Source organism: Mixophyes fleayi, chromosome 7 (assembly GCF_038048845.1).
Source record: "Mixophyes fleayi isolate aMixFle1 chromosome 7, aMixFle1.hap1, whole genome shotgun sequence".
NCBI classification, from domain to species: Eukaryota; Metazoa; Chordata; class Amphibia; order Anura; family Limnodynastidae; genus Mixophyes; species Mixophyes fleayi.
The window spans coordinates 10,617,492-10,642,206 of record NC_134408.1 but is presented as its reverse complement, the minus strand read 5'-3'; the positions used below and the strand labels follow the sequence as shown (position 1 = coordinate 10,642,206).

General features: G+C 40.4%; 1 protein-coding gene across 1 annotated transcript in view; it reads right to left on the bottom strand.

Moving 5' to 3' along the window:
- Nucleotides 1-1,216: 1,216 nt before the first annotated feature.
- The window catches only part of LOC142097316 (uncharacterized), a 46,217-nt gene continuing 22,718 nt past the window's right edge, over nucleotides 1,217-24,715 (bottom strand). The window contains exons 11-12 of the mRNA XM_075179051.1: nucleotides 2,627-2,732; nucleotides 1,217-1,639 (exon numbers count right to left, since the gene is read on the bottom strand). Of these exons, the coding sequence (XP_075035152.1) occupies nucleotides 1,607-1,639; nucleotides 2,627-2,732 (139 nt within the window). The 3' untranslated portion in view covers nucleotides 1,217-1,606. The remainder of the gene's footprint in view (nucleotides 1,640-2,626; nucleotides 2,733-24,715) is intronic.

Sequence of the window (24,715 nt, the reverse complement as noted above, 5' to 3'; positions counted from 1 at the left end):
CACATGCCAGAACTGCTCCCACTGGTGCCACACTGCTGCAGGACTTACACAATCAACCGCATCCTCATCGTCGGATACCCAAATCTCCCCCACATCCTCTTCTAAAGAAAAAGTGTCATCCTCACTTGGTGTATCACTGGCTACACTCGGGCTGTTCAGGCACACATCAGCAGAACTGCTGAAAGGGCCCTTCTTTATTGGTACACTAACAGAATGGTCACGATTAGACATCCCACTGTTGGATGGACTCTCCACAGGGATTGGTGTCATTTCTGATTCAGAGCAAACATTATCCTCTAATGCCTTACTGTTATCTTGCAGCTCGGCTTTGACGCGCAACAGTAGTTGTGCACCAATTGTAGGCTGGGTAACTTTTTGGGATCTGCCACTAATAGCCAAAGGTGAAGGCCTCATTCTCTCTTTGCCACTATGTGTGTAGAATGGCATGCTTGCAATTTTTTTTTTATCGTTACTTAACTTTTGCTCAGTTACACTTCTTTTTCGCTTCAATACAGTAATTTTTTTTTTTGTTTTGTTTTTTGCACTAATTTGGAAACACTCTGTGTTTTGACATCGCCTTGGCCAGATGACGTACTGGGAACACTAACATCAGGACTGGTGACAGAACCTGGTTGCTCATTCTGATCATATGTGGACTGCTTTGAATCCATTCTGAGCGCAAAGCACTGAGGAGTGCTAAAAATTATTTGGTAGATACTGCTGACAGATATGACTTTTGACAGACAGAAATATGTATGCACAATTATGGGGGACACCCCAAAAGCACTGGGGAGTGCCAAATATTAACAAAAATAATAAACCTCTATCCTCCTCTCTGCACTAGCGATTTTTGTTAGCGCAATTGCAAGAAGAATATTGGATTCTCTGTCCCTGCTCTAATCAGCCTGTGACTACACCCTGCTCTCTCCCTCTGTCAAATGGCGATGGATTGCTGTGGAGGCGTGTATTTATAATCTTCAAGTATCGCGAGAACCGAGCCCCGAGATCCGACGACGTCACAATGACGTTCGGCCTCGATTTGGATTCGGAAGGGGCGGGAGAGTACCGAGCTGCTCAGCTCGTTATTCGGATACCCAAAGTTCGGGTGGGTTCGGTTCTCGGGGAACCGGACCCGCCCATCTCTAATATACATATATGTAAAAGAGATGCCAGACTTTACCATTGTTTTCTATTTGTTAATATAATTTAATTAAAAAAATACAAATACAATAAACGCCAAATGATTTGTATTGAAATAGTAAACTATGTAAATACTGTATTTCATTTCTTATCACAATACTGAGTTAAGAAATGATCTAATAACAAAAATACATTTCCAACCATAGTGGTTATAGTTTTGTCTGTAGCAGTCCTGTAGGAGAGGGGACCAGGGCTGGATGTTATAGAATCACTGTATCTTCATTCATCTCATTCATCACATGGGCTGGTGATTATGTATATTATCTCCTTGTTATCATAGATGTCCTATCAGGAGGTGGAAGATTATCTCATCCTTCTATCCAGATACTACATGTTGAGTCTTCAAAATATTAAATCTTTGTCAGTGAGACTGAAGACTGTCTACCTTCCAAGAGACTCAGATCATTTAGGATCCATCATCCAGGTTGTGTTCTAAATTCTGTAGAAATGAATCGAAATGTTCTATTGTGGTAACTTATTTACATAGATTAATGCACATATGACAATAATAATGTTTATAACAGTAAAGCAATGTACCTAAGTATGATGGTAGAAGTGATATAATATACTCTAATGTCTGAAATAATATATGACCAAATTGAAAAATTAAATAAAAAGTATAAACCCAAAAGACTGAATGCAATCAATAAATTATTGAAAATAGTGCGAAGATGAACACACTAGTATCACCAGTCAAAACCAAATGATAAATTCCTAAACAATAACAAAAAAAAATAAAGGCACAAATGGAACACAAAAATATAGTAATGGACACATTTAAAAAAAAATATCTTTAGATCCTATAAAAATAAAAAAAAACAGTTGCGCTTTCACAGAGTATGGCAGCATTAAAGATCTGGTATAAAGTGTAATTCAAAACTCAAAGAGAAGAGACTTTTTGGACTCAACTAAAGCAATTCTGAGAGCAAACCAGAACAGGGCCTCACTTACAGTTCAGCGCATTTTTGCAGACTAATTGTATACGTAAAATATAGGGCGATAAAATTTAGTTGCATGTATGTTAAGATATATGTGCAACTCACAAATATGTGTTATAGTGGAACGCATATCTTAGAGCAGATGTACATTATATACTCCACTCAAATCATCATCAACTTGATAATGATGATTGATGTTTTAAATGTGTATTTGAAAACTGGTTATGTGCAGCCAGGCCCCTAGATAAATAATGTTATCTAACAAATGTATTTTTATTTCCGAGTTATTATAATTTTTCACCTTCCCCCCTTAACAAAAAGTCTAGATCTATCCCTGGTGCTAATGTGGACAAACCATTTAAAGTCTAAAATGTACCTTATGTATTCATTTTGCTAGTCAAGATAGGTCAAGAAAATTACATTTAAAGTTTTTTTCTCAAACAAATTCTTACTGGAACAGCAATCATCAAATTTCTATATGTGTTCACCTGTTCATTCTTGCTTTCTTGATAGCTCTCTGTGATCTCTTCGCCATTATCTGTCTCATCGGTCAGGATTTTCTCCTCACCCATGGAGCTGGGAGTTTCAACATTCCTTCAAAAAAAACACAAATAAACTGTCAAACGCACCACTTAAATTTTTTAGCTCATTGCTGAAAACCAAAAGAATAGGGTTTCCCACTGTTGGTCATGATTTTTAAAAGTCATTATGTACTAACTTGAATAAAACTTGAATAAACAAATTATTTTTAACCTATTTTATTTAATTTAATATACTTCTTTTGCAGAACTGAATTATAAGACTCAAAGGGCTAGATTTACTAAGCTGCGGGTTTGAAAAAGTGGGGATGTTGCCTATAACAACCAATCAGATTCTAGCTTTCATTTATTTAGTACCTTCTACAAAATGACAGCTAGAATCTGATTGGTTGCTATAGGCAACATCCCCACTTTTTCAAACCCGCAGCTTAGTAAATCTAGCCCAAAGACTTATCTCGGTTCTTGGTAAAAAAAAGGTTAGGAGGCTATATATTTTTACCATGATTTATTCACATGTCACATGCAAGGTACTCACAAGTAAAATAAAACTGAAAATCGATGTTTGAGATTTATTTCACAATATGAGCTTGGTGAGGCTCATGATAACTCTTTGTCCTACCATGGAATAAAACCTGAGATGGGGAGACTAAATTACTCTGTTATCTTTTGATGGTCTCTAAATTCTTGTGCTCTACCGTGATGTATTTATGGATAGAGTGATCCAGCTGTGTGTTCTTAGCCGCAGATGAGTGTCCAATACCAATTTATAGACGTTGTTTGGCAGAAGAGATGATGAAGGCGCTTCTGGTTTCTCCAGTGTCAAATATAAAGTATGATTCAATAATAAAGTGACAATCAACAAATTAGATGAGAAAAAACTTGAATACCTAAATTCAAAATCCTGATGTGTTTGTGTCTTCTTATCTTTGTGTATAAATCCAAACAGAACATAAACATAAAGAAAAATATCCAAATACTGTAATATAGTAAATAAATAATCTATTTGTAGATTAGTGAATGGATACACCATTGTCTCTGTGATTCAAAGACTTATTATATAGATCAATGTCCAACTTTTTAAAGACTTTCCACTCGGTGTTTCAATTCCAAACATTAGAATAATCTAATACTCATCTGTGTTCTTAATCTGTAATAATTCTGATTGCCCGTGGGTGTCCCAAAAGATACCTAGTAAAATTAATCCAATGGACCGTGGTTGTTCCGAAAAACACTTAGTAAAAGTAATCCCAGCTTGAAAAAAAAAATCTTCTGTTCTTCAATCTTGATAAATCCAATTAATCCACCAGAACATGCTTGACAAAATATTTTTTTTTTTAACAGTTAACGTACAGGCGCTCCAGTTGCAGAATGAAAGACTGACAGGGGGTAGGTCAATTTCTAAATGACAGAAGGGATGTAAGTATCTGCGCTTCTCCCAGGAAAGGATGTGTGGTGGCAGCTGATATAATTGGGAATATGAGGGGAGGGGGTCCCAAGCCACCTGGTAATAGAACACAATTTACCAAAAATATCTCCATAATCCCAAGGCACCTGATGCGTGTAATGTGTCTTAAATGAAAAAAAAAACAATGGAAGTAAATATAAAATCATCTATGTTTATAGACTAAATAGACATGTATCATGATACACAACTCAGTGCACTGAGAAATAGCTATAAGGTAATATATAGTATGCCCAATTATCACAGTGTAAAACACTTAAAAGAAGACATGAGCAGTACAAATAAAAAAAGGGTAATAGGAGGAACTTGCTAAGTTGCAGTTACAGAGTCAAAACAAAACAAAAACAAAAACAACAGACAGAAACAAGGGTCTATCTCTGGGGGTCACATGATGAATGGATAAGTAATGGCTCCCTCCGAAGTATGTAAATAAACAGCCCGTTCGGGGATAGATCCAAGGCTCAGAGAGTGGAACTATTTCTAACCTGTTGGAAGGCAGCGTGTTCCATGGTAAAATTTAGGTCATAAACATAGATCATTTTATATTTACTTCTAGTGTTTTTTCCGTTTAAGACACATTACACGCATCAGGCATCTGGGGACTCTGGAGGTCTTTTCCTTTGGTAAATTGTGGTAGGTTTATTTATAACCTGGGACTTTCTCACGCTGTCAGAGGGACATGAATGTTGCATATTGGTCCAGTCAGGTTGCAATGAGAAAAGTGCTTAGCAGGGCTATATGATCCAGGCACACCATGTTGGTTTGGGGGTCAGTATGCTTTTTGTGTACAGAAAAATAATAAATGTTAGATTGATTGTACTGTTTCAAGGTTTGATAATCAGGTAGAATAGCGTAGGGAGGTTAACAAGTTGGTTCAGGAATATGATAAGCTTGTCTGGAGAGCTGAGTTTTCATGAAACACTTAAAAGTTTGGATGCAAGGGAAAAGTCTTGTTGCATGAGGGTGTGAATTCCAAAGAATAGGTGAAGCAGGAAAACCTCCTACAAGCAGGAATGGGAACAAGTAATGAGTGATGATTAGAGGTGCAGGGTTTAGGGCACATCAGTGGGATTAAGTTGGGAGACTTTGGAGACACCTGAAGAGATGTGAGTTGGTGTAATTTTGTTAATTAATTAATTTATGTATGTTAGTAGAATTATTTGATATTGAATAAAACACAGACAACCAAGATAGGCAATGGCTGAGCCAATCAGCGCTAGAAACATTTACCAAGGAAAATTTAGTCTAGCAACTATATATTCAAAATGGATTGTAAGGGAGAAAGTCTCTTTAGCAAGGGAACAATAAGAAAGGGATTACAAAAGTCAATTTGGGAAATTATCAGTTAGTAGCAGAAACAATTTAGGGCCTCATTTCAAGTTAGGAGCAAAGCAAAAGAAGGAGCACATTTGCTCATGGACAAACCATGTTGCAATGCTAGGGTGCAAATGCATTTATTTATTTTATTTTTGCATGCAGTAAAAATACTGGCAGTTTTTGCGTATAGCTTGCTGTGAAGAAGGACCTTCAGACCGCTGTGTAGAAAGTCTAGTTTTTTAAGCATGTATAGTATGGAAAGATTAGTTTGATGGTATAACATAGGTTTGTATTGTTATAAGGTTGGGTAAGTTAGTTGGTAGTTAGCATAGGGCATTAGTGTTTTATTAGGTCATGTAGATAGTTAGATTATAGTCTTTATATGGGTTACTGGATGAGATAGACTGGCAATCAGCTGGTTAATGTTCCACTAGACCAGTGTTCTGAACCGTTGGGGAGATATAATTAAGTTGATGTTTGTTTGTTATTTCAGTTAGTTAATATCTGGCGGTCTCATGTTGTATAGCTCTGATCTGTTGACCTCATAATAAAATTGTATTGTACCATAATCCTGGTGTCTATCGAGATATCTAAGTATCCATATACTCACACCAACAAATACTAGACAGCTTTATTTTTACACTGCAATATAGAGTTGAGTTAGGACAAACCCTCTAAATCTGTCTGCACATTCTAAATCCCCCCCCCCCCTGCCGCCCGCCAAAGTACAAAATTATTTTGCCAAGGTGCAAAAAAAACTTTATTTGCTTTGCTCCTAGCAGTTAATGAGATCCTAAAGGCACATCCATAGCAGAAAAGATTGTCATAAATGGAATGGTTTTGCAATTTCCTGTGAAGGAGCGATTACTCCAACTCGTGCTCCTCCAAAATAATGTCATTGTGGGGCATGGTTTGGCCATACTTGCATTAAATCCAGGTGTTACTATTTATCTAACCCAACAATAATGATATTTTAAATAACTCTGCAATGATGCTATTTTCGATACTATGCTGCAACAATACTATTTTAACCCTGCAATCAATATTTAATACTTAACCCAGCAATACTATGATATCTTCAAAACTAAACCCAACTATTGTAAACCTCCAATCAATACTGTCTGTGCAATACTGTACTTAACCCTACAATCTATTACTGTATTTAAACCTAATTATATTTAATCATAACTCCCTGCAATTTCCCTGAAATTGATAATATCCTTGCAAGTATAACTCTACAAGTATAATCTATATTACACTTTATTACTCTCTCACTCGCGCTCTCTTGTGTGTTGTCTCTCTTAGCATAAACGTAAACACGCATACACAGAGAGGAAAAACTGATATCACACTCAATCCAATTATTATTATTTACGTGTAACTTAGAGAAAGGATGATTGAATAGTTTGTGTTTACTTGTAGTTCATTGTGGTTAAGTTGATGATAGATTGGTGTTCACCCAGCATTTGACACATAATGTTGGGTTATTTGAGACGGAGATGAGAAGAGATAAGATGATAAGAGCGTGATACTTGGGTAGTGTTTGGTCTGTCAAAAAGGACGTTGTGTAAGTAGCTCTCACGGACTTCACATTGGGATGCATTAGTGCAACAGCTGGGGCTCTCTGTTTATGATTGTCGTGGTACAAGACAAAAGTATAGGAGAGTTGTAAAGAAAGATGCCTCTTAAGAACATCTTATAGGTACCAAGGTGAAAATAGCAGAAAAGGAGACAACTTGTATTACACACTAATAAGTATTGAGGTTCGTTATCAATAAGGTACAAGGAATTTGTCTTACTATTAGCATTTGCACTTTACTTCCTATAACCTGATTGTAACTTCATTGCTTGAAAACAATGATAAATAGTGTATCCATAAAATATTATGTATATCACTGTGCAACCACTGATATAACTCCAATGAGGAGTGTAAATAAGCTGAAGAAAATCAAAATGAATAACATACAATTCCCAAGAGTTAAACTTACAAAAGTCTTAATTATACTAATCATGTTTATAGAATACAATTGATATGATATGTTATTGGATATTTTATTAGTGTCAAAATCTGATTTTTGTTGTTAAGAAACAAATAGACATTAGCTAGAAGACTATCTGCTGACTAATTCCTGCTGATGATTAACTGACAATGATTTAAATATACTCTTAAATGGATTAAATTAATTTTTCTGAGGAAACTGCTGGGAACAGAAAAAGGGGGTTATGCGATAATCATCCATCTGGATGCTATACATTTTACTCTTCTCATATGATGGTTTAAATACCAGTACAACTGAGAAAGTGGAACAGGATGGAACAATTTCACAATAAGGGTCAATCCACTACAAACACACGTGGTGAGACCTGGATCTCAATAAAAGATCTGATTTGGTGATTGCAACTCACAGGCTGTATGGGGGACTTGTGTCCTTAGGATTGTGGACAATTCCATTGCTTGTTTTTCATATTCCTTTTCCCACTGCATTAAGAATTCATCATCTCTCTCTGGTTAGTAATTATAAGAGATATATATGTTTATATATGTGGTGTTTCATTTCTGTTTATTAGATTTTACAAGTATCTAACAATGTAATCCACCACAAGTTATTTGGATTTCTATAAATATATTGGAGGTACTCTTATGTGTTATGTATTTTAGCTTATTATATCCTTGTCTGCCTTTTTCTATATAAAGTCGTGGCCAAAACTATATGGTAGCCTTACAGCTTTTACTAACAATGCTCCATTTCTTCTAGAAAATTGCTTATTCCACACAAAAAAATCCTTATATGGGCCTGACAAAATAATTTACACCTTTTAGAAGTAGTTAGAAATATTAAGATATCAAGCAGATGATTCTCCTTCATTTTGGAATGGAACTCTTCTGTGGTGAGCTGCAAGTACTTGCAATATAAAACGCACTCATTGAATGAGCTTGAATAGAGAAATTGACTCATTCTCCTGTTTTTTGTCACTGTGTGCACTGCAATGAGCATGGAGGACAGAAAGAAAGCCAAATAATTGTCTGAGAAGGCCAAACCAGCAATTGGTGTTGTTTTCCAGCCTATATCCTCCAGATTGCAGAGGATTGGTTACAACCCGGAAAGAGTGAATATGTTGACATGAACATGCAAATTCATGAGGTTCAAGTTCTACTGAGACAGAAGTTTTGACAAACATCTCCTGACATGGCTCACTCAGCAGAGTCACTGGTCCCAAGTCCACATGACATTTGAGAGCGTGATTGTCACACCAAACATGGACAATCTGAAGGCTACAGATTAATCTCCTGAAACCTTAATGTTCCAGTAGGTAATGTTATCTGGACGTTTAAGACCCATGGTTCGGTAGCCAACCTGCCTGGATGGGGTCGCAAAAGAAAACTTTATAAAAGAGCACTGGATTGTTCGAATGGTGGAGGAAGCACCTCAAACAACTGCCAAAGAGATTCAAGCTGACCTTCAGACACAAAATACAACAGTTTTAACTTGTATAATACATTTTCAGCTCAAAGGGGTTTATATGGTAGGAGGCCAAGGAGTGCCCCAATTTGCCAATATATACCTGAACAAACTAGTGGAGAAAGGGTTATTATATAGGTGATCTACAGTGCTCAAAACTACTTGCAGCTTATGTCTCAATAGGAATCACACATAAAATCCCATTTTTTTTTGATTTTTTTTGTTTTGTAAAAATGCTGTCTCGCAGACTTCACAAAAAAAAGAAGGGACATAAAGCAAAGAAGTCAGAGACCACCCCACAACTATAATCAGCACAGGCAGAAGTTTAACAAAGAAACTAAGCACAGCATCAAACTACTATCAAAATGTTTGCTAAGATGACTAAATAAGGTAATTAAATATGACATCACATTGCACAGCAAAAAGGACACTCTACATCTAAATAAGCTGCAACTATATTTCTCACTGGATATTGGGACAGCAATCTTGTGATAATTATACCATATATAAACATCTATTGCACACCACTTCATGGAGAATCTGTCAGGAGCAATATTCAGATCAGTCAGGTCCACAAAGCAACCAGAAGTTATACACAAATATAAAAACGAGCCTATTAATCGTATTTAGGAGTGCCGAAAATACCCCAAAACAGAACATCATCAAAATAGAGATACCAGAACACCAGGCATGCCCCAAATGGGTGACTGTCTCCCAAAAACAATCTTCCCCAGTTTGCCATAAATAAACTGGCATAATTTGGGGCAAACATGATGCCCATGGCAGTGCCTATACACTGTAAATAGTAACTCCCATTAAGGTAGAACTAGTTGTTGACTACAAATGGAATACTTTCTTTCAAAAGACTCTTCAATTCTTCTGAACTGTTTGTTTGTTCCAAGAAACTACATCTGCTATGCACTTTTCATGATGCATGATGGTATATAATATAGTGACGTCTGTTGTTATTAGGAAAAGAATGTGTTCCTGACAAACCATTGTATTTAATTTATTTACAAATGAGTTTTTATCACCAAGGGTTGCAAAAATGAGTCAATAAACAATGACACATTTGTTGTTCAATGCCTGAAATTATTTGTCTGCCTGGTGGGTCTACAATGCTTTTATGGATTTTGGGTAAACTGTAAATATGAGGTATGACAGGTTGGTCAATATTTGAATAAAAAAATCTCTTCCGGGGGCGTGGCTTGGTCACCAAAATGGAAGGTGGCTGATCGTGGGAGCTCCGTGATAATTATGCCTATTTCTCCCGTTTCCAGCCGGCTGTCCCACTCAGGACCCTCTCCCAAACAAAGCCCACATTAATGGGCTCCTAAAGAGCCATTTGGGGACCTGTTCCGCGGCGCCAAAGACAAAACGGCAGACTGCCTCCAGTGCCGTCCTCGGAGCTGGCCTCCCCCGCCTGCTGTCATTCGGCGCTTCTCCAGGTCCTCCCGCTGGCTCACATAAAGCCGAAGGTGTCTCTGGGCTTGTGGGCACTCTCCGGATCTCCTGCCGCTCTGTGAACCCGGGGCATCCATTTTTGGCAGCAACCGCAACCGCGGTCTGGAGTTTCTGACTGCAGCCCATCTGCAGCACTTCCGGTTTCGGGAAGCCGACTTCCGGTCGGCGCAATCCATTACAGCAAGCAGGCCCACCTCAGGGAGATCACTGGTGTAAGGGGCTATATCCTGCTCTGGGAGAACCCAGTGGAACTTTCTTTCTTTGCTGCCCTGTCCTGCACAGCTTGATTGAGGCCTGTAATCTCACCTGGACACCAGGGTATAAAATACAAAAAAAAAAAAAAAAGTCTCCCTCATCTTTTAATGGCCACTTAACCCACCTGGGTTGGCCCCCCGTTCATTTGTTAAATTCTCACTATTGACAAACTTAGTCAGCAAAGCAGCATTCAACATGAATAAATCCATTGGCAGAGGGCGCAAGGGTGCACCTGCGGAGATTACACAACATTTCTCTCATCAAGACAAAGCATCCCCACCTCGTTCGCCCCAGGGGGCTCACAACGCTCAAGATTCTCCAAATACTACAACCCCCTCCACTAAGGCGGACTTTGCCGAATTACGTAATTTAATTGTGGACCGTACCAATGCTTTCTCCACCGATCTTCAAAAGGCCATAGGAGATCTTAAGGCAGAGATGGTCATAATCTCCAAAAGGACTTTGGTCCTCGAAAACAAGATGGAGTTATCTCTTAAATTCCAAAACGATGCGTCTCAAGACCTGGACTTCCTTTTAAAAGAAAACGACTTTATGAGAGATAAATTGGAGGACGTGGAGAACAGGGAGCGGCGCAACAATCTTAGACTGCGTAATATTCCTGAATCTGTCGAGCCTAAAGATTTAGAAGACTTCGTGAGCAAATTCTTTGCCTCTCTGGATTCCACATTATCCAATCATCCAATACAGATAGAACGGGTGCATAGAGCCTTGAGACCTAGGCCGAAGGATGCTGAACCTCCTCGAGATGTGATCCTGCGTCTTCTATCCTTCAAGACTAAGGAACTAATTTCCAACGCAGTTAGGAATTCTCCTTATACTCTTTTTGAGGGTTGCCGCATCCAAGTGTTCCAAGACTTGGCCCCATCAACGATAGCCAAAAGACGGGACCTTAAAGAAATTACTCGTATCCTCAGAGATAACGGTTACAGATATCGTTGGGGATTTCCTTTCCGCCTGATAATCGATGTAGAAGGCCGTCAAGAGTCAATTCGTACCCCAAGCGAAGGAAAAGACTTAATTCATAGGTTAAACCTTACTCGTCTCGACAGGATGGTTGGCGGAGATCTCCAGAGCTCATCAGCACAACAACCCCCCTGATCTGTATACCTGGTTTATCCCAATTAGAGGGATTTAATTGTCCATAATTTTTCTTTTCTCATTTGTTTTTTCCCTCTCCCAATGCATATATTTTACTATGCTCTGTTTACGGTTTGTTCAAATGTTGATTTCTTCATGTTGTCATTTTCTACTGCACCATTTTTAGGTGCGGATGTTCCTGGTTGCTAGTTTTGTTGATATTTATATGCTCTGTTTTATATACAGATGGACGGGGGACTCTCTAGGTTCTCCTAGCCGCGCACCCGACCACACTGGGATTAATATACTTGGTATATTAAGGTTCAAGAGTTATAAGCATTCCCACACTTTGTGCCTTGGCATAAATTACTGTGTAGGCGTACCTTGCCTAATTATTTGCTCTATGGTTCTTAGGCACTGTCCCAGTAGGTTTCCCCTCTGCCTCGGAGGTCTGAACCTACGCCTTTTCCCCTACTCATTATATCCTTTCACTCTCCCTCTTCCTTGTCTTTCCTATCCCCACCTTTCCTTCCCTTCTTTCCTTTCCTTCTTCTCTTCTCGGCATCACAGCCCGTTAGTTCGCATAACTATACCAGGTGTTTCTCCTTAGAACTTTTGACATGTCTCTCACAACTCTCTCTCTTAATGTTAAAGGGTTAAACACCCCTCAAAAACGTTCTATGTTATTTCACACACTGCATAAACTTAAAGGAGATGTAATTTTTCTGCAGGAAACTCACTTCAGAGCTGGGGGCCATCCCTACTTGTCTTCAAGAAGATTCTCCACGACATACTACTCCTCTCACTCTTCAAAGAAGAATGGTGTTGCCATTCTTCTTCGCAACTCGGTACCCTTTGTCACGTCAGCAGTCAAGGACGATCCTGAGGGCCGATTTCTCATTCTGACGGGAAAGATTGGGCATCTTGACATAACCTTCGCCAACATATACGCTCCTAATACAGGTCTGACAGCCTTTTTCAAACACTTTTTTTCGGAACTACACCATTCCAGAAAGGGACTGCTCCTGTTAGGAGGGGATTTTAATACTGTTATGTCCCCTTCTTTAGACAGATCAGTCTCTAGACATTCCTCCCCTTCCTCCTCACACACAAAAAATTTGCAAAAACTTGTGACTAAGGCCGGTCTCTTTGACGTATGGTGAGCATTGTATCCTACATCTAGGGACTACACGTTTTACTCATTTCCTCACCATTCCTTTTCTCGGATAGATATGTTTATGGGGTGTTCAAACATATTTCAGCACATAAAAAAAGCTGATATTGTCCCTAACACCTGGTCTGACCACTCCATATTATCACTTTCGGTCGACCTTTTTCAGAACCCCCTGTGCAGAACTTTGTGGAAGTTAAATATGACCCTCCTCAAAATCCCGGGTTTTAAGGATATCATAGCCGACTCTATCACAAAATATTTTGAGAATAATTCCAGCTTGGAGGTCCCAATCCCCACAATTTGGGAAGCCCATAAAGTGGTTATTCGAGGGGACATTATTCAATTTGCCTCTCGCAGAAAAAAAGAACGTAACGAGACCCTTAACAAGCTATCCCTTCAACTTAAAAAGCTAGAAACTGCACATAAGGAGTCAAACGCCCCCTCATTAATACAAAATATACAAAAGATTAGAGGAGAAATACAATCGATCCTTGCAGAACAAACAGAACGTCAGCTAAGATGGCTTAACCAAACTTTTTATGAAAAAGGAAACAAGGCCGATACACTCTTGGCCACAAGATTGAGAGTTAAGCGGGCTTCCCAAACAATAACTACAATTAGAAATAAATACGGGAACTTGTCCTATGACCCCAGAGTAATTAATGACACTTTTCATAGCTATTATGAAAATTTATACAACCTCCATAAAGACCAGACTACTCCGGTAGCTCACTCTCAAGCGATTAACTCATATTTAGAGAAATGCTTTCTGCCCACACTAACCCCTCACTAGGCTTCATCCCTTAATGAAGACATTACAGCTGAGGAGGTGACACTCGCGTTGAAAACTCAGATAAAATCTAAAGCCCCTGGCCCCGACGGATTTATAATGTCATACTATAAAACGTTTTCTAAAGAGTTGGTGCCTCACTTGACCCATTTATTTAACAACATACTGTCAGGAGGTAAATTTCACGATGAATCCACCCGCTCCACCATAGTGGTGATTCCTAAGCCAAATAAGGACCCTACGTGCTGCTCTAGCTATCGCCCTATTTCCTTAATTAATGCTGATATCAAGCTGTTCTCTAAAATACTGGCGATTCGTTTAAATGCTTATATGCCTGCTTTAGTTTTTCCTGACCAAGTAGGATTTGTTCCCTCTAGACAGGCCTTAGACAATACCAGACGCACAATAGATATAATTGCCCATGTCAACCAGAATAAGATTCCATCAGTTGTTTTGGCTTTAGATGCCGAAAAGGCCTTTGACAGGCTTTCATAGCCCTTCATGTTCAGAACCCTTAGTTACTTTGGGCTGAATGGGGCTTTTTTATCGGCCATCCAGGCCTTATATCATCGTCCCTCCTCGTCTGTTCTGACAAACGGTCTATTGTCCCGGGCTTTCTCTTTAGGCAATGGCACGAGACAGGGATGCCCCCTATCTCCCTTACTGTATGCTCTAAGCATCGAACCATTGGCAGCCGCCATCAGACAAAACCCTGATATAACAGGAATTCGGATCGGTTCTCGTCACTTTAAAATTTCGTTATTCGCTGACGACGTTTTATTAACACTCTCTAATCCCCTAATTTCGCTCCCAAACCTGCTTAAGGAAATTAAAGAGTATGGCTCTATGTCAGATTATAAGATAAACAACTCCAAATCGGAGGCCCTCTCCCTACAAGTTTCCAGTGTAACTAAAACCGCGCTTGAATCATCATTTAGATTTCAATGGCGCCCCAAGGCGTTACGCTACTTAGGAGTTTAAATCACGAAAGAATGTAGACAGTTGTTCCAAGCTAATTATACTCCTCTTCTTGAATCCATAAAAAGAGATCTTATAAAGTGGGATCCGTTATTTATCTCCTGGTTCGGTAGGGTTAGTGTCATAAAAATGAATGTTCTACCGCAAATTTTGTACCTGTTTCAGACTCTGCCCATACCAGTTCCAGGGACATTTTTAGCTAACCTGCAATCAATCTGTGGTAGATTCATTTGGCAAGGGAAAAAGTCGAGACTTAAACGTTCATGCTTAGCTAAGTCCACCCACTCGGGAGGATATGGGCTCCCGCTTTTCGATCGTTATTATCATGCAGTCAATCTCAGCCATGTCATTTCTTGGCAGTCTGCCCCGGGGACCAAGAGGTAGGTTGACCTAGAAAACGCACTTATACCAGATCATATTTTGAATTCACTTCCTTGGCTTCCTCGGAATCAGAGACCGGCCTCAGTCTACATTCACCCTTCTATTCAGTTTACACTTAACATTTGGGACAAACTGCATAGAAAATGGCAGCTTACCTCGTTCCCCTCCCCTCTCACCCCGTTGTGGCACCACCCAGACTTCCCGGCTGGGAATCTCAAGACATACGCACGTCCTTGGCAGGAAGCGGGTATTACCCAGTTTTCTCATATATTAGGAGACTACGCTCCCCAAACTTTCTCAGACCTGAGTGAGAAAAAGGGTCTTCCTTCGTCCTTGCACTTTGCGTATATCCAAATTAGAGGTTTCATACAATCACTTTGTAGGACTTCCAAATTACGTCCGCCCACACCATTCAAAAGGAGTTGTGTGAATCGTATTGGAGCCCCTGGATTGATATCTTTGATTTACCATGCCTTCCTGAACCCAGGATCTGATCTCACTGAACCATTTGAGACGGCCTGGGAGCGGGATACGGGTAAAATCTTGGGCCGGGAGAGATGGTCCCAGCTCAGACTTAGGATTTCTAAGATCTCCATCAACACATCAATACGAGAGAACACATACAAAGTGTACACAAGATGGTACTTAGTGCCTGTGAAGCTACACATAATCTACCCAGGCACTTCAGATCTTTGTTGGAGGGGTTGCGGGGAGGTAGGATCATTCTATCACATTTGGTGGACGTGCCCCATCATCTCTAATCTTTGGTCCCAGGTTGCAGACCTCATCACAAAAATATTAGAGATCGAGGTATTACCGGACCCCCTGGTTATGTTGCTGTGTTCTCGGGTCAGATCCCTTAACAAACATGGAGATAAGCTTATGCAACATATCTGTGCCGCTACACGTTTGCAGATAGCGAAGGAGTGGAAATCTCCTTCCCCTCCAAGCCTCCACAACATAGTTTCTCGGGTTTGGTATATGGCCTCAATGGAGTACATTACTAGTCTCCTCCATGACAAAGTACCACACTTTCATAAGGTGTGGGACTTCTGGTATTCTTTCCACCAATTGTCAATGCCCGCTACTCAGTAAACTGCATTTCCTTCATATTCTTCAGTACAGGCAGGCTACACCTCCCTTGAAATGCTCATGCCGAGTTACCCTCCCTTTCCTCTCCCCCCTTAATCTTTCCCTTTCTTAATCTTCCTTCCTTTCATATTGTCTCCCCTTCTCCCTTTTCTTTTCAATAAAAAATTAGGAAAAACACAACAACATGGGATTTTCCAATAATAGGATTCTATGAGGCATATAGTTCATATTTCATATCTTTACTCAATGTGTGGACTTAGGATTTGCTATGTTAGACTACTTTATGTGTTCTCACTTTGTATGTTTTTACTGTTCCATTTTGAATATAGCTTCAAGGCATCCCCATTGTATACTGTTTGTATCTCATGTTGTTGTTGAAAATAAAGAGTTAAAAAAAAAAAATCTCTTCCTTAGTTAAAGTATTGTTCTCTTCATACTTTTTTATGAGATTTAGATATTTTTATTTTATTTTGGGAGTTCGGTCTTGACCTAATTTGGTATAGGTAACGGTGTCACTCAGTTGTCTATCTAATTCTTGAATGTATTTATCATGGTCTAACATAACCACTCTCCCCCCACTTGTTAGCAGGATTGATGATAATTGTTTCATCTTTTTGCAGACATCTTAATGACATAATCTCCTATCTTGCTAAATTAGATCTCTTATTCTTTATACTTGTTTTTAAGATGGTTTTTATTTCATCTGTATAGACCTTTTATATGTACTGGAAAAAAAGATGATTTTTTGTTAAACTTATTCCAGAGGCCCTTTTGCTCCTCATATACAGTTTATCAACCATTTGGTCCTTTTTGTTGGACTCTTCTTTTAAGTGGAAGAACTTTTTCAGGGTAACTTTCCATTCAAATTTTTGGGGTATTGTTAGGAGAAAATTTCAATCCTTTTAAAAGAAGGGAGGATTTTTTTTTAGTGAGTATGTGGGAACATAAATTGAAAACTCTTCATTTTCAATTAAGGTCTGTTTCCTTATTTCATTAGTATTCAGTTTATTTTTTTGTTGTCATTTTATCTTTCTCCTCTGTGTTTTCAATAATTTATTCACATCTCTCTTCCCTCTTCTTGACACCGTGGTTTCATTGTTTACTAATAGAACTTGTTTCTTATCCAATCCTTTCATTTTAATCTTTTTGCAGGGTATATTCCTCTTTCCAAAAAATAACTTAATAATTTAGAGGATCATATGTGTTATATACAGATGGTTAATCTCTATATTCATCCCTTTTTGAATCCCATCTTTCTCCCCTTTGATGATGACCTCTTTCGTGGTCTCTTCATTGATATGTAATTTATTTACCTGTATTCTCCTGCATTTTTAGGTGATCAGTATATTTTTGTTTGGGGTCTTGGGGGTATATTTACTAAACTACGGGTTTGAAAAAGTGGAGATGTTGCCTATAGCAGCCAACCAGATTCTAGTTATCATTTATTTAGCACATTCTACAATGTTACAGCTAGAATCTGATTTGTTGCTATAGTCAACATCTCCACTTTTTCAAACCCACAGTTTAGTAAATATACCCCTTGGAGGTAATTTGTGATCTTCTTTTTGTCCTATCCTCCTCTGACCTTTAGTTATCTTCCTTTTTATTTTTTACATTATTATTACATTTTTCTCCTTTTTGAACCTCTTTGTCATGTATATATTTACTTTGTTTTTTGAGTATCAATTCCCTAATGTTTTTACTAGAGATGCTCGGACTTGGATTTCTGAAAACAGAACCCACCCGAACTTAGGGGATCCGAGGAGGCTCGTGAGCCGACTCAGTACTTTCACGCTTCCTCGGATCTGAATCGAGGCAAAACATCATTGCTGCTTTGTTGGATCTCGCTGGTTTTGGATTCCATAAGTACCTCCCTCCACAGTTGATCCAGTGCCATTGCTCACACAGAAACAGGGTTAGCAGTGTTCTTGTTACTCTCCATTCTCCAGTGACATTGCTCAGTGCCATTGCTCACACAGAAACAGGGTTAGCAGTGTTCTTGTCACTCTCCATTCTCCAGTGACATTGCTCAGTGCCATTGCTCACACAGAAACAGGAGGGGTAGCAGTGTTCTTGTCACTCTCCATTCTCCAGTGACATTGCTCAGTGCCATTGCTCATACATAAACAGGAGAGGTAGCAGTGTTCTTGTCACTTGACAAAAATTAACTGGAACTTACTGGAAATTAATTATATTGAGGATAATAATAATGTATGAACAATTAAAGAGCCAAATTATGTGATTTTAGAAAAATATAGGGATTTTAGAATAAAATAGGGATTCAAAACCAAAACCAAAACACGAAGTTAATCCAGATCCAAAACCAAAACCAAAACCAAAATATGGGGCCAGTGAACATCTCTAGTTTTTACTGATTTTGATTTCAATTATGTTAACACTTCCAGATCCTCATATGAACTCAGCATCATTTGAAGATTCTAGATTTCCCCTTCTAATTCCCTTAATCCGTTATTTCTTTTCTTAAGAATCAGTTCTATATGGGAAAAAGAACAGGTCTGAAGAATAAAATTCCATCTTTCTTTAAAATCTTCTGTAGATGAAATGAAAGATGGCATCTTATTAATCCTCACTTCTTTTGAAATCAGATGATCTGCTTGATATTCTTCCAGAGTTACCTCTTCCCATCATAATCTATTCTCCTTTAATAATGTTTTTTCAAATTTCTAAGTCCTCATCGCATACATCTAGCAATTTAGCATCATTCTTAAAAACATCTTCCAAAACATCTTTTCTAGTGCTTTTTTTGTAAGAAAAAAGGTGCTGGAACTCATCTCTTTCTGCCCCCTGATATTTGTTTAGCCATCTCTTTCTGCCCCCTTCGTTTTTCTGTAGCCCTCTCTTTCTTCCCCCCTCATTTTTCTGTAGCCCTCTCTTTCTGCGCCCTTCCCCCGCTTTTTGTAGTCTATACTTACCTTCTAAGCTTCTTTTCTCGGTCCTCTGCTTAAGCGCGGCTCCTCTCACTGGCAGCGTCGTGACATCACGACGCTGCAGGAGTCGGAAGCAGGACACACACTAAGATGCGGTGCAGCACCGAATAGATAATTTAAGTCCTTATTATCCCACTGACATTCCCAATGTTTAGTGTGTAATAAAGCAATGAAAGTGTAAATAATGAGTACAGGCGTCATATTATTGGTTAACTGTGGCTGATGTCCAAACATTTACCAGTTCAAAACTTCCAGCCTTTTTCACCTGCGCCCTGTCCAATAATTGTCATATACAGAGATATAATTTAATGCAGATGACCCTTATAATAACTGAAAACAAGTGTCAGGCATTCTGATATACATTATATAAAACTGTTTCTGCATATGTCACCTTCATTGTTCTATGTTAATAAGAAACATTTCCCTGCAATTGGTTACTTTCTTTAACCTATTGTGGCAAGAGCCCGCTACTGCAGAAGCACACGTGAACAGCTTCTTCCTTTTTATGTAGCTTTATTGTCAGGATGGTAAATGTCTTTGACACCGTTTATTTTCACAGCAATTGTGGAGACCCTAAATGCTTGCTATACATAGACCAGCTCTCTCTCAGGACCAGCCAGCTTACCCAGCGTTGGTCTCCCTGCACAAATGAAATAAACAAGCTTTTATACCTGATACTCCTCCCCCAGCCTTAGCTTGATGGACAGATGACACACCCACCTTCTCTTTAAAAGGAAACGCCCCATCACTGGCTCTGTTTGAACTAAACAGACACACCCTGTCTGTTTTCTGAGAGGAAGGATTTCTCTATCATGTAAGTTAACCAAACCTAAACTATTGTTTGTTACACATAAGTCATCAATCTAGGTGCATTACTGCACAAATGTTTTACTCTACTTCCATGCTTTCTCTGCATATTGCCAGCTAAATGCCTCCTTTTGTTACATATCCCTCCCCCTAGCGTCTCCAAGTAGGGGGACGCGGACTTCGCGAGGAGCGCATATTTTCCTGACAACGCATCTGCATTTTTGTGTAGAATCCCAGGTCTATGTTCTACTGAGAATTTTAAAGGTTGTAGTGCCAAGAACCAACGGGTTACCTTGGCATTTACCTCCCGGTTGTTCTGCATCCATCGCAATGGTGCATGATCTGTTATTAAGGTGAACTCTCTGCCTAGGAGATAATAGCGCAGAGCTTCTGTAGCCCATTTTATGGCGAGACATTCTTTCTCCACAGTGGCATATTTTTTTTCCCTTGGAAGCAACTTCCGACTTAGGTACAGGACAGGATTTTCTACTCCATTCTTCTCCTGTGATAAGACTGCACCTAAGCCAACACCAGAAGCATCAGTTTGGAGGAAGAACCTCCGGGTAAAATCCAGTGCTTGTAGAACTGGGGAGGAACAAAGAGCTAACCGAATATCAGACCAGGCGGTTTCTGCAGAGTCAGACCAGGTTAATCTATCTGGACAACTTTTTTTTAACATGTCCATAAGTGGAGCAGCTCTAGTGGCGAAGTGGCTTACAAACCGCCTGTAGTAACCTACTAAGCCTAAAAAGGTTCTTAACTGCGACTTTTTTTCTGGTCGTGCCCAATTTTTGACTGCCTCCACTTTGTCTAGCTGGGGTTTTACATGCCCTCGACCAACAACTTACCCCAAATATTTGGCTTCTCTCATGGCTATGGCACATTTCTCTGGGTTAGCTGTTAACCCTGCTGACCTTAATGAAGCTAAGACCGCCTCAACTTTGGCTAAATGTGATCCCCAGTCTGGGGTATAAATCACTATATCGTCCAAGTAAGCGGCTGCATAAGCTGTGTGAGGTCGTAGCAATTTATTCATGGCCCTTTGTAAGGTGACAGGTGCCCCATGCAACCCAAAAGGTAGGACTTTATATTGATAGAGACCATCAGGGGTGGAAAATGCAGTCTTTGGCTTGGACGTGAAAGTCAGGGGAACTTGCCAATAACCCTTTGTTAGATCAAGGGTTGTTAAATAATTGCTACCGGCAAGATTTTCCACTAGTTCATCCACACGTGGCATCATATAGGCATCAAACTGCGACATACTGTTTAGGCGCCTAAAGTCATTGCAGAACCTAATTGTCCCATTGGGTTTCGGAACAAGCACAATGGGACTATTCCACTCACTAGTGGACTCTTCAATCACATCTAACGGAGCATCTTCTCGACCTCCTTTCTCACGTCCACCCATCTGGCTTCTGGAATACGATATGGCTACTGCTTTACAATGACTCCTGGCGCAGTGACAATGTCGTGTTCGATTAAGGTAGTGTGCCCAGGAATGGAAGAGAAGACATCCCTGTTCCGGCGAATGATTTCTCCAGTCTGTTGTCTCTGCTGAATGGACAAAGCTGGCTCTATGGGCACTTCAGACTTTTCAATGGCAGTACTCACTACCTGAGGAGAGGTTTCCTCATCATGCCAAGGTTTAAGGAGGTTAACATGATATATTTGCTCCTCCCTTCTCCTACCTAACTGGCGGACTCTGTAATTGACAGGACCAACAGCCTCTAGAACTTCATATGGACCCTGCCAATGGGCGAAAAGTTTGCTTTCCTGGGTGGGAACCAGGACTAAAACCTTGTCCCCAGGCTTGAAAGATCGAACAACAACACTTTTATCATAACTTTTTCTCTGTCGTTCCTGAGCCTCTTTTACATGTTGCTGCACAATGGGCCCTATCTTTCATAGTCTCTCATACATTTGGGACACAAATTGGACCAGATTTGGCTCCCTGGGACCCTGCTGCTCCCACCCTTCTTTTAACATATCCAAGATACCCCTGGGCTGTCTCCCAAACAATAACTCAAAGGGACTAAACCCTGTTGAAGCTTGAGGTACCTCATGGATGGCAAACATCAAATAGGGAATAAGAGTGTCCCAATCTTTTTTTTCTTGAGCCACTGCTTTCCTGAGCATGTGCTTTAATGTGCGGTTAAAGAGTTCCACCAAGCCATCTGTTTGTGGATGGTATACAGAGGTGTGAAGCGCCGTAACCCCTAGCAACTGGCACATGTCCTTCATCAGTTTAGACATGAATGGAGTACCCTGATCTGTGAGAATTTCTTTGGGTATTCGCAAACGTGTAAACATCATTACCAGTTCTCTAGCTATGGTGCTGGACTTTATGTTTCGTAGGAGAATTGCCTCTGGATACCTGGTTGCATAGTCAAGCACCACTAGTATATATTGGTTCCCACGTGCAGATTTTTCCAGTGGCCTCACAAGGTCCATAGCTATCTGTTCAAAGGGAACTTGTACTATTGGTATTGGAATGAGAGGTGCCCTGTACATGGGTTTGGGACAGGTTCTCTGACAAATGGGACAGGACCGGCAATACTTTTTCACTGCCATGTGTACACCGGGCCAGTAAAACCTAAGCAGAACTCGTTCCTGTGTTTTATCCTCCCCTAGGTGTCCCCCACAGACATGTGTGTGTGCTGCTTTTAACACTAGGGGTACATGGACCTGAGGAACCATTAATTGTTCTACTTTTTCCCCCTGCACATTAGCAACTCTATACAGGAAATTATTTTTAACAATAAAATATGGTATACCTTCTGCAGGCTGGGCGGCTTTCACTACCTCATTTACCTCAGTCACACTTTTAAAGGCATGTTCCAAAGTGGCATCATTAAGTTGGTCTCGAGCAAAGTCCTGCAGAGTAAAACAAAATTGGTATTGCGGACCAGTCCGTATCCTCACTGACAGGCGGGGTGGGCTCATCTGCGACATCACCGACCAATGCTAGTTTGGACTGTCCATGTTTCCCCGCAGGTGGATGCTTTTGTGGAACTCCTGCTGTGACTCCCAGGATGGCATTCCGGTTTGGCGTTTCCCAAAGATCGATGTCCAGATATTGTGGATTCTTAGGCGGTTCCTTTAAGACCGGGCTTCAGACCGTTGGATTAGTTGCCGGCATGTCCGGCCGGATCCGCTCACCGAGGACATCATTAAACAGTGGGAAGTCTCGCCCCAAAATGAGTGGATATGGGAGTTTAGGTGCTATGGCAGCTACCACCATAACAGTTTTGTCTTTGAGTGTGACTGGTAGTATTGTTCTTTCATACTCCTCTGTCGTGCCATGTACGCAAAGAACCTTCACCTTGAGCAACCAAGAAGTTATGGTTTCGGGTAAGGCAGAGCTGGAAACCAATGAGAGTTCACTCCCCGAGTCAACCAGGGCCAGAACAAGGTTTTGGTTGATTAGCACAGTCACCCGGAACAAACAAGGACTTCCTGATGTGGGACTCATGGTAAAACAGCTTGGAAAAGCAGGCCCAATATGTGCCACGGAACAGTCCATGGGTTCCGGTAGTTTAGGACACTCTGCCTTAAAGTGGCCTGGCTCACCACATTCAAAACACTTCAGATTAGACGACTTTGCACCTGGCCCTCTGTCCGTAGCAGTTTTGCCATTGGGCCCTGTAGCAAGGATTGTCAAACCTGGCTTTTGGCGTGGCAGCTGCTTTGGCACAAATGCAAGTTCTTTAGTCATTTGTTGTAGCGCACAAAACCTTTCTACCACAGTGGCAAGCTCTTCATAAGTTTGTGGGTCTGATTGCAGAACCCACCTTTGCAAATCACGGTTCAGCCCCCGGATGCAGTGATCTATTGCCAGAACTTCAATAATCCGAGAAGGCGAATTCTCCTCAGGCTGCAGCCATTTCTTTAAAATTTTAGAAAGCTCAGCCACTTGCGCTCTGACCGGTTTTTCTTTATCATAGCGCCATTGGTGATAGCGCTGGGCTCGGCCTGGCCCGGAAACTCCAATGCGAGCCAATATCTCAGACGTTAGGCACAAATAACCAGAGGCCCGTTCCTCATCTAGATCCATATACGCTCGCTGAGCTTCACCAGTCAAATATGGCGCCAGCCTCTCAGCCCAATCTTTAGGAGGCCATTTTGCCCTTTTTGCAAGGCTCTCAATGGACACCAGATATGCTTCTATGTCATCACCTGGTGACATTTTCTGGAGAACAGGACCAAGTGGTTCATTTCTGTCATGTCTCACCTGGCTTAACTCTTCTCTTAAGAGCCTTGTGTTTTCCACCTGTGCCTCGGCAATTCGTAGCATCTGAGCTTGCTGCTGTTGCTGCGCAGCGGCCACATTCACGAGGGTTCTCAGTACTTCCTCCATGTTGACGTCTGCATGGGTTGGGTAGCGGAAACTTGCTTCCCGGAGTATCCCACTCCTGACACCACTTGTGGCAAGAGCCCGTTACTGCAGAAGCACACGCAAACAACTTCTTCCTTTTTATGTAGCTTTATTGTCAGGATGGTAAATGTCTTTGACACCGTATATTTTCACAGCAATTGTGGAGACCCTAAACGCTAGCTATACATAGACCAGCTCTCTCTCAGGACCAGCCAGCTTACCCAGTGTTGCTCTCCGTGCACATATGATACAAACAAGCTTTTATACCTGATACTTCTCCCCCAGCCTTAGCTTGATGGACAGATGACACACCCACCTTCTCTTTAAAAGAAAACGCCCCATCACTGGCTCTGTTTGCACTAAACAGACACACCCTGTCTGTTTGCTGAGAGGAAGGATTTCTCTATCATGTAAGTTAACCAAACTTAAATTATTG